Raw genomic sequence first — 11,900 nt, 5'->3', positions numbered from 1 at the left:
GTCCGGAGGAGAGACTAGGTCTGAATTCAAGATGAGGAGCACCCTGATATTTTTTTCTGTTATCATCAATTGTTTACAGTGCGTTTGCACTGTAATAATGGGGCATGCATAATGATTGAAAACATACTATATCGAAAAAAGTGTTTCAGATTTATTTATTTTATATAAAAACGCAACCTAATTTTATTAAAATTGATGAGGAAGACAGAAATCTCAGATGAAAAATAATAATAAATAATAAATAATAATAAATAATAATAAATAATAATAAATAATAAATAATAAATAATTCTCAGAATCAAATGAATTATAAGACTTAAAATATTGATTGCGTTTATATAAAGTCATAATGTTGATTTAATTTGGAATTTCATTAATTTCATCAGCCCGGATCTACTACAGATTTTTAAGATTTTTAAGATTTTTAAGCCTTAAATCATAAGAAATAGACAAATCATAATCGAGTATTCGTCTGTAATTGGTCATTTCTTATAGCTTAAGACTTAAAACATCTATTGTAGATTCGGACTTAATAATTCCAAAGCGAAACCTGACAAGAAAATCAACCTTCTTGGAACAAAAGGATAATGGCTCCTATATATAGGATGACAGTTCTTCTTCTCGTTTTATTGGGTAATGCAAATGCAAAGCCGGTCACGCTTTTCAAATAATCGAGATAACACACATTCGAAACGAAACGAAGCACTCAACAATGGATTAAAATGGATTGAAATTTTTTTCTATCTGAATGCGTATTTTAAATAGTGAATACTTTTTTTGGATTTAATTGGATTCAATTGGATTCAATTAGATTCAATTGGATGCAATTGGATTGAAAAACTTTCCTATTCAAAATTTTGAATTGAACAGTATTCACAATTGTGTTTGTGTGCACAGAAAAAGTTAATATTATTTTTAGATTGAAAGGCATAGAGATATGCAATTCCTATAAATGATTAAAAATGCATTCAGAATTGAAAAGATTCATTTTAACATTCGTGAATCAATATTTCTGAAAATTTGAATCCATTTCAATTCATTTCAATCCATTCTCGTTTGTTGGGCACATATTCGATCCGCACGAGTCTCAGATTAGATGACATGCTTACTTGTTCTAAATCTGTTCGTATCACTGAACATTGGGGCACATCATATATTATAATACTACTATTGCTAACGACAATTAAGAGCTGGCCACCACCACGGTACAAATGATATCTACCTCTCACTTAAATAGTGTACTTCAATACGCATCAATACGTTCCTAACCAATCTTATTATTCGCATGTATGGAAGTGAGAGATCCTATATTGGGTATTTTCCATTTGATGATACAAATCGATACAAATCAATATAAGTATCGTTTTACCTTTGTCACTTTCTGAATGTCAAGAAGGATATGCTTGACGATACGCTGAATGTCAAGAAAACGACACTTATATTGATGCTTGTATGATCAAATGGAAAACATCCTTCTATCTCGTTGTCTTTGCACGTCTCTCCACTCCCAAAAAGAGGCTATGTTAGCAATATAGAGATTTGTTCGCATCACATGCTCCAAATTAAGCCAAAGAATACTTGGATTACAGATAAGATGGCGGTTGGAGCAGTTGCATGTGCTCCAATATTCAGTGATACGAACGGATTTAGGACAAGTGAGCATGTCACCTAATCCGTGAGACTCAAACGGGTCAGACATGTGTCTCGTTTCGGGTATTTTGTGTTACCTCGATTATTTAGAAAGCGTTTTTATACAAAATAAATACGTTTTTAATAAATATAAAAGTTATATTATATTTTTATATTATATTATATTATATTTTATTATATTAATATTATTTTATTTTATTTTTTAATTTTTCTAATTTTATTCATTTTATTTATTTACCTTATTTATTTATTCTTTTTATTTTATTCATTTTATTTTATTTCATTTATTATTCATTTTATTATTTTATTTTATTAATATTATATTGTTATATTTTTATATTTATATCAAAAATGCATTTATTAAATGCGTTTTTATACAAAATTTATCTGAAATATTTTTTTTGATATAGTTTTCAACTATTATACGTGTGTGCGTAACATGCTCCAATCGTATCATTTTCTGAGATGAGGCAAATGGAGTGTTCTTAATTGATCCATGGAGTATGCTCTAATGCGACGCGAACATCTAGTTGCCATATTAGTTCCGGTGACGCGAACATATTGGAGCGTGTTGGGCATGTTGGAGCGTGTGACGCGAACAAATCTTAGAAGAATATTACATATATGGGGTACATGAATCCAATTGCTCCAACAGCCATCTTATCCAATTGCTCCAACATCCTCTAATCTAAGTGCTCTCTGAGTTAATTTGGAGCATGCGACGCGAACAAATCCATAGACTTTTATATATACTACTAGACTACTAATGACTCCTAATGATATATACTATTAGACTTTTTACGACAAGTTTATGTGAAAGGGACCCCGAAATTGCGCATGGTAATTCTACGCATGCGTCACGAATATACTCAAAGGAATGTAGTATGGCTGTGTTTTGTCAATTGTTTACATGCTAAACGTTTTTAATCACGGAGTAATAAGAAGGAAATTAAACTCGAGGTCTGAAAATAGATTTGAAATACAGTAGAAAAACCTATAAAAAATCGGATGAAATCAAACTCAAGCAGCTGGTAAAAAAAAAAATGGATTTGAAACACAGTGTAGGAATATCCATGAAAAATCCAGCAGATGTGATTTTAGTGCCATCACTTCTTGCGGAAAAAGTTGGAAGTATTGACTGTCACGTGATCACAGGTCACACATATATGTATCTACTACATATATTATTACATACATACATACATGTGACCTATACCACGTAACAATCAATACTTCTCTATTCTGTGAAACTTCTAAAAATGATATAATATCACTTCCGCCGCGCGGCAAAAATTGGACTGAGTTCAACTTTTATTACGTGATGGAAATTATATATCTATTACTTACGCACAAGCGAGACGTTGATTGGCTATCGCCAACTTCTGTCGCACAGCAAGCGTTACTGCGTTCTGTAGGAGCCATAAGGAGACTCTACTTATGTTCATAAAATCGGACCCGGTTTTGAATTTCGAGTTAAATTTCGATATTTGATTCATCTAATCGTGTTACATGTAGCACGATTATATAAACCAAATATCGATTTATCATCTCTAGAAAAGTGAATGTTGCTATGTAGTTTATATTTACTTTGTTAGAGGGCAGTAGTGCGCGGCAGCATTTTGTGGTTACAGGTTTTGGGCCGTCCTTTCTCAGATTTCTTTCTGGTAAAACTAAAAAATACTATAGTATATGTTATATACACTAGTACTTTCTTAGTTTTTCGTATGCGATACTTTTCAAGAATAGAGCCCTTAGAAGTTGATGAAAGAGATCCTTAAATCTGTGATATACGGTGCTTATTTTCTTGCTGTATTGCTAGCTGGATTAAAATCTTGCCACTGTATTGGCTTACCAGCATCACAGCCAATACGTAGTAAAATTCTAATCCAGCTAACAATCTAAGAAAACAAACATGTATTGCAGGTTTTGTCTAGGCGTGAGGGTATTGTAAGAAATTTACTGTATGTTACTATATGTACTATATGTACACAACAGAGGTACCAACAGCGTCAGGGCTAAGTGACAGAATGAAAGTTTACCAACTCGGAGGAGAAATCAGGAAACGAGGAGCGCTCTGATATTTTTTTCTGTTGTCGTCAATTGTTTACGGTATATCCACACAGGATGTATTTTGAGCTATGCATGACCCTGGATCTACAGGGATCTAGATTTTTAAGCTTTAAGACCCAGTACACCAATGTCACTTTGATTTTAAGTGAGATTTAAAACTCTGTCTCATTTTAAAAGAGACAAGAGAGTTTTAAGCCTTACTTAAAATAACGTTAGTGCAATCGGATCATAATGAATGAACGAATCACAAATTATTCTTCTCACATTGACCAACTATAATTGGTCAATTTCTTACGGTTTAATGGCTCCTGCACACTGGACTAGGGGCAGCAAGCGTTTCCGCGTCCAATATGCAGAAGCCATAAGGCTTAAGATACCTATTGTAGATCCGGACTTAAACGCATAATGCATTTGTCCTTGCTTCCATTTGGCCTTTCATCAAATAATAAAGAAAAATAAAATGATACAACATACATTTCAGCGTAATTCAGAACATATACACTTGCGGCACACGATACTTATTTTTCTGCTGGATTATTAGCTGGATTAGTCCGGATCTACAATAGATATTTTAAGGCTTAAGCCATAAGAAATTGACCAATTACAGTCGAATGCGAGAAGAATAATTAATTGTGATTCGTCCATTCCTTATGGCTTAAGGCTTAAAAATCTATTGTAAGTCCAGAGTTAGAAACTTGCTACCGTATTGGTTACGTATTTGTTAGTAGCCTAATTTCCATCGAGGGTTTAAACTGGATCAGAATGTAAAATCAACCAACTACAGTCGAGTATTCTTCTGTTACAGTCGAACGACAGTTCGGTGAAAGCTAAGCCAGTGTCAGCCAATACGGTGGCAAGATTCTAATCCAACTAGCAATCCAGCTGGAAAATAAGCATTGTGTATCGCAGGTTTTACACAACTGCAAAAAAAATGCAGAAATAAATCATCCAATCACATTTCTTTTATAAAGTCGCACGTAAAATTTGATTGGATAGTTTTTTTATGCATACGTTTATGTGGCTGTGTAAGCAAGTTGTGTGGATATACCTGAATTCCTGAATGCAGCCCAAAAGATTGGACTGGCGGCAATTCGGCAAAGCAAACGATAAGTGGCAACCCTTTTGTCTATATTACTTTCAATCTCGCTCAATCTCGCTCGTGTCACTTTAGTCACTTAGTGTTCACTCTTCGGCGGGTTTTCGATTGACGAGACTTATATATTTCCTAACAAATTTGTATGTACTTCCATGTATATACGGGCAAAAAAAGAAAATCCTTGCTTGCAATCTAATCTAACTAGTTAAACTGAATAAATGCTTTTCTCAGGTGTAAGCGCGAGTTACGGGAATTACAATGTTAGCCTGGATGCAAGAAGCAGCAAAAATGAATCCATTTTCATCGCCGTTTATGTCAGTCAAGTGCCAGGCATTGGAGAACGGTGCTCGGCCGCTGATTCCGAATCGAAATATCGTTGCTGCTTCCGTCGAGGAAAGTGGTTAGTAATATTATCTCCCGAACCGTTCTCATTTGATCGTGAGTAAAACGAGGATTCTTCCTAATCGAGAGGTTATGCAGCTTTCATGATATCCAACATCTTATGGAGCAATCTTTATATCAGGAATTGTTACTGATGTCCCAAGGATTTTTTTGCCATTTTTGTATGAAATGATCTATTTATGTGATAAGACACGCCATTTTTTTATTTGACAGTCGCGTTACATAACCCGAAGTATGTTTCATCTGAAACACGATCGAATGTCATTCCATTGTCAAATCCCTAGGTTTGAAGGTCGCTCGATTGCTCATTGATGTTCTCGAGAACTTTTGTTTTATTTATTTTTTTTTTTAATATTGATATATGATTTAAGACAACAGGCCAAATTTCTAATTAATTTACAATTAATCCACTTTTATCAATATAGATTAATTTTAATTGATTTGTTGAATTTACTATTTTTCTAATTTCTAAAACTAGAAGAATATAAAAAGTTACGTAAAACTGATATTAAAGTTAACTTACATTGGTAGAAATGGACATAATTCAATCTAGCACAGAATTGAAATAATATCTTTGCACCATTCAGTCTACCTGTAATCTTCCTATTATTAAAGAAAATATTTAGTTTCTTAACAAAGTTATAGCTATATAAAATAAAATAATAGATATTGATAGATTAATCATCATTAAGTTAATCAATGTTTGTTCGAAATTCTTAAAAAACAACGTGCTTCGCTGTTCCTTACTCCACGACTTCTCGCGGTAGATTATAATACATTTTTATAAATTGTATAACTAGAAAATGTAAAACTGATGTTTGATTATCAAACATTTTACGTACATATATCACATTTGTATATGTGCTGTGCAATGTATTAAATTTCTGTTCCTATGTTAAAAGAAGGTTACAAATTACATAATCTTTATGCAAGAATTTTAACATTTTACATAGAAAGACATTTGATTTAAAATTGTGGATTGTATAAGGTGCAGCTATTGTTGGCCATTGTGTTATCGGTACATTATATAAAATATGCTCTTTAGCCTTGGAAAGGCGAAACGATAAGAATAATTCGCTTGCATGAGATATAAATCATTTCTTATTTGATTTATTTGAGCGTAGTATGTTTTAAAAGACTCGATCATTGACCTTGTTTATATTTAATTAATAATTCATTAATTTGATTGTCATCTCTGTTGATTGTGCTTTCAAAGCGTGTTTATAGTTCAAGCAAGCAAAGCAAAAGAGACAAATCCAGTTAAACTTAGAATCCGCACCAAGAAGAGTGCTCGATTAATCAGCTGATCAAAAGAACTTCCTGAAATGCTGAAAAATATCTTGATATTTAAAAGTGCCATTTTAAAATTTTGAATTTATATTATTAATTTATTTTTCATTTAAACAAACTTAATATTGTACTCCGCTTCATTAGCTCCAAGTGAAAATAGAGAAGGGTTCTACAATAAAAATTACAAGATATTTATTCAAAAAGATATTTTTACTTTTTTTACCGAAAGTAAAGTATTTATAATTATACTATTATTATGTATTAAAAAAAAATTTATTACTTTATTTATATTATATAATAATATTATTTTGTTTTAAAGTTTAATAACATGTATATGATATCACGCATACTTGAAGCATTTGCCTGGATCAAGTTTAAGTTTTCTTTCACATTAAACTTGGATGTGAAAAATTTAAATTTACTAAATTTAATAATGTAATAACGACTACATAAATAAAATATTGTCTATTGATATATCATGTAATAGGCATAAAAAAATTCTTTTTTTAATTAGAAAAAATATAGAAGAAAGTTTATTATACTTAATAATTTTAGAGTTTATATCGAATTTAGCTAAACGTACTGGTGAAATGAAATATATATTAATAAAAATCTTAACTGCTTAGATCTTACAACATTAGTCTAGATCCACAATCAGATCCTTGCTTTAAGAGACCGTAAGTCGTAAGTTATAAGTGATGATATATCGCGGTCAGTAAACTTATGCTTTTAAAATTAGATTTTGCTGAAGTCAATTTGCTTAAATATACAGTTAAAGACTAGAGACTGTTCAAAAATAGTTTAAAGACAGAAATTAATGTCATTTAATCTTTTTTAGCTTAGGGCATTTTAAAGGAAGGTTGTGGACCGACTTATACTGTCAGAGTTTTACCGTCGAATTTTTCGAAAAATACATAGGAGAATTAAAAATTAATACGATGTTGTTTTGTATATTTCCAGATAGTTGCGAATTTGGATCAAATAAATATTTTCTACTATGCGGTCTCGGAGGCATTTTATCCTGTGGCATCACTCACACCGGTATCACTCCCTTAGATTTAGTCAAATGCCGAATTCAAGTGGATCCTCAAAAATACAAATCAGTGTTCAATGGATTTCGAGTAACTAATTCTTACTAATTATTTATTTTCTTTTATATTTATGGATATAATACAATATTATTGTATAATATTTAAGATATAATATTTATTATGAATTCTACATGTTATAGGTAACTTTTGCCGAAGATGGCACTCGAGGATTAGTGAAAGGCTGGGCGCCTACTTTCTTTGGCTACTCCATCCAAGGAATGTTTAAATTCGGTCTTTATGAAGTTTTCAAAGTTCAATATTCGACGTTAGTCGGCGAAGAGATCGCTTATGAATATAGAACTTCTTTATACTTGATATCGTCGGCTTCAGCGGAATTCTTTGCAGATATTGGCTTAGCGCCATTTGAAGCCGCCAAGGTAATTGGTCGTCAATAGTTTTCTATATCATTACAACCAATTGCTCTGTTCTATACAACAAATTTGTTTTTAAATTACAGGTCAGGATACAGACTATGCCAGGGTATGCTGATACTTTACGACAAGCAGTACCAAAGATGTATATAGATGAGGGTCTTACCGGATTCTATAAAGGCTTAGTACCGCTATGGATGCGTCAGATTCCATATACGATGATGAAATTTGCCTGTTTCGAACGCACCGTCGAACTTCTATATAAATATGTAGTACCCAAACCTAGATCAGAATGTAATAAATCTGAGCAACTGGTAGTTACGTTTGCAGCTGGATATATCGCCGGTGTATTCTGCGCTATTGTATCTCATCCTGCTGATACGGTAGGATTTGTTGGAATACTTCCATTTGTAAAAAGAAGAAAGAAAAATTTGATTGATAAAAGCCAACGCAAGAATATATTACTTCAATTTACATATTTTGATAAACGTTTCATATATATATAAATTGAAGTAATATATTATTATATATATTGCATTGTCCTTTTATCGATCAAATTTAATTTGTTCGAAAACTTATTTGAAAAGTCAAGATAAAGAAACTTTTGTTATTTAAAAAAGCTATCGGCTAATCTTTTATATTCTCATGATGCATGATAAAAATTCGGACGCATTAAGAATAAATGTAAAAAGAGAGATTAGATGACAAAATAAATGACAAAATAAAATTAATTGTTTCTTAAAAAAAAAAGAAAAAACCGATTTATTGAAATACAAAATATATTTTGATATTCATATCAATAAAAAAAAATAAAAAAATAACTTTCTTGCTACAGTCTATTTAGGCCTGTAAAGCTAACACACATTCTACAATAAGCCATTAATTATAAATCAGAAATTAGAAGTTGGGAATTGATTGTGATTGTCAATTTCCACTTCTAACTTCTGATTTATGACTAATGATTTATTGTGAATGGTCATAAAACTTACGTAGTAGAAATTAAAATTCAAAATTGTTTAAAGATTTGCGGGTTATCATTATGTGTTGATACAATCATTAATATCAACATTGAACATGGGAACTGTTTAGAAGAGCAACTAGATTGTTCATTGGTAACCTTGGTAAAATATAAATATCTATAGAAACCTCAAAAGATGAAAAAAATCCTCATAATCATTTATATTTGTTCATCTGAACTAAAATAAATTACACATTATTATAAATAATTTTTGAATATAATCCATTAATAGAGAACAAAAAGAATTAAGCTGAAAACTAGATCAGTTCAAATATTACGAAATAAAGATACCGAAAGATATCTAGGCTAGATAGACTACATATAGCATATGCGTGGACTATTTGATGATATCTCATATTGATAATAGTTTTAAATTGTCAATATTTTGAATCTATAAATGTTTGGCCAGGTGGTGTCGAAGTTGAATCAAGAGAAGGGAGCAACCGCGGGTCAAGTCCTGAAGAAGCTCGGTTTCGGTGGTGTATGGAAGGGCTTGGGACCGAGAATCATTATGATCGGTACCTTGACCGCCGCGCAATGGTTTATCTATGACGCTGTCAAGGTTTGGTTACGCATGCCCCGTCCACCACCACCTGAGATGCCAGAATCTCTCAAGAAGAAGTACGGCCTGGCATAAGCATAATGTGATAGGCACATATATATTATCGCTAACCGAATCATTTCACTCAATTATCGATTAGAAAAAGAGAAACGTATAAAGCAACTTCAATTTCTCATATTGTATATCGTTGAACGATATGTCCTATTTTATTTTGGAATATTTATTCTACATTATACAACAGCATCAACGCAAGGCAACACTGCCACAAGATTAGAGAAAACAATTGTGTCTTACAAATAGAAAATATAGGATGCTAATTGTGCGAATTCTATCGAAGGCACAATGGATTATCTAGTTACCTAGAGTAACCGTGACATTGTATATAGGGTGATCGCTATAAATAAATAGGCCGATTACTCAATACTATATTGCTTAATATTTCTCCTTTTTCCAAAATATAACGACGATGGGTAACATGACGTGACGATCGAAACGCAGAGAATGCAACATTTTATAAGATATATCGCTGATTAATAAAGTTGTAATGAGAAAATGGAATTTTAATTTATTAATTATACTGGAATAGCAAAAACAAAATTTATCTCATGTAATGTGTATTGGGTATAACTTTACTAAAGACAATCTCATCGATTTCAACAATCTTGACAAATGTGGTCAAGATCATGATCCTGAGTAATAATCAAAAGATTTTAATTATCGCTCGTAAAAGTTATTAACAAAAAAGTTAAATTTTGCTTAGATTAAATATCATATTATTTGTGCTCTATAGTCTGTCACTACATATACATACGTTGTCATGATCAAAATATATATAAAATATAGAAAGGCGCTCAACTTTGTTCCAAAAAAGCTGTACTTGTGATTAATTAAAAAGCTCATCTATATAAAGTCACTATGTGAATTTATGTTGTTTGTGTAAAAATCTCACTTTGCGTAGAAAATTTTTAATCCAATTCTATATGAGTCTATAACTATGTGAAAATGTGGTCCCACCAGTAACAGGAGCGGAGGGGAAGGGGGGGAGGAAGTGGGCTGAACTTACTATGTACTGTATCCACACATACACTTTATAACGCAAAATGAGGCTCCACATAGGTTTATGATGCTCCACGCAAAAAGTATACATTATATTACTGTTCAGAATATAAAAAAGAGAATAATTAATTAACTTTGATTAATAATATTTTACAGCTAAAACCTATTGATTGTTACTCAGTATAATGACATCAAGAATTATTGAAATTTGTGAGTTTTACCGTATAGTGAAATAAACTAATATTTTCATGCATGTTCTTTCGTATATAAGATTTAATAATTCTAAAATATATCAGAAGTTCTTTTCGATTCGCAAATTAATAAATAATTTATTAATAAGTAATTATAAATCTTGATCAATAAATGAAATTTATTTTTACAAATATATAAGTCACGAATTATATGTTTATTTATTAATATAGAATTAAAAAAACAATTTTTTTACACATTATCCATATATATTGTTGAACCAATGTATGTACATAGAGTGGGATAGAAGTTGGAAAAACTGATCAAAAATCAACCTTAAAATGTGAATAAAACAAATGTAGTTTCATATTGTAATAAGATGAAGAATCTCTAATTAAATTATATAAAGTCTTCATCAATTTATTTCGATTTGGCAAGACAATGAAAATGAAAAACTAAATTTGTTTTGTGAGCATTATGTAGCATATTTTCGACAAATCCAAGAATATTTGTCAAATTTAAAATGTTATTAATTTTTGAGATACTGGTGGAAAAAATAAAAATGTGCAAGAATATACATATGAGAAGACAACTATCAATACATGTGATATTAGTGCGTCGTTGTGTCACGGAAACAAAAATTTGCATAAGTTGAAAAATTTTAGAAATTTGATGAAAAATACCTTGTTTGTAAAAAACTTTTGTTATTATTATTCTTTTATTTCCACTCAACAGTCAGTTACAAGTATCTAAAAAAATAGTAACATTTTAAATTTAACAAATATTCTTGGATTTGTCGAAAATATGTGCACAGCTCATAAAACAAATTCAGACTTTTTCACTTTCATTGCCTTATTAAATCAAAATAAACTAATGAAGCTATTATATAATTTAGTTAGAGATTCTTCATCTTATTTACAATATGAAATCACATTTGTTTTAAGTTTCAAGTTTGATTTTTGATGTCAGTTTTTCCAACTTCTATCCCACTGTACAATACATACATTGATTCAATAGTATATATATCGATAATGTGTCAAAAATTGTTTTTTTAATTCTATTAATAATTCTATATAACTCCATATAACTCCATAAATAAATCAAA

The 11,900-nt window shown here is 30.9% G+C and overlaps 1 protein-coding gene across 1 annotated transcript; it reads left to right on the top strand.

Annotated features, from left to right (window-relative positions):
- The first annotated feature begins 5,074 nt into the window (after positions 1-5,074).
- Positions 5,075-9,973, top strand: LOC105620779 (phosphate carrier protein, mitochondrial). Its single transcript, XM_012202269.1, has 5 exons — positions 5,075-5,216; positions 7,469-7,629; positions 7,740-7,976; positions 8,057-8,353; positions 9,398-9,973. Exons 1-5 carry the CDS (start codon positions 5,075-5,077, stop codon positions 9,623-9,625), a joined length of 1,065 nt encoding a protein of 354 aa, XP_012057659.1. The 3' UTR covers positions 9,626-9,973.
- The last annotated feature ends 1,927 nt before the right edge of the window (positions 9,974-11,900 follow it).

The sequence above is a fragment of the Atta cephalotes genome (assembly GCF_000143395.1).
Source record: "Atta cephalotes unplaced genomic scaffold scaffold00029, whole genome shotgun sequence".
Taxonomy (NCBI): domain Eukaryota; kingdom Metazoa; phylum Arthropoda; class Insecta; order Hymenoptera; family Formicidae; genus Atta; species Atta cephalotes.
The sequence above is the reverse complement of the archived record's forward strand: the minus strand, read 5'-3'. Positions and strand labels throughout refer to the sequence as shown.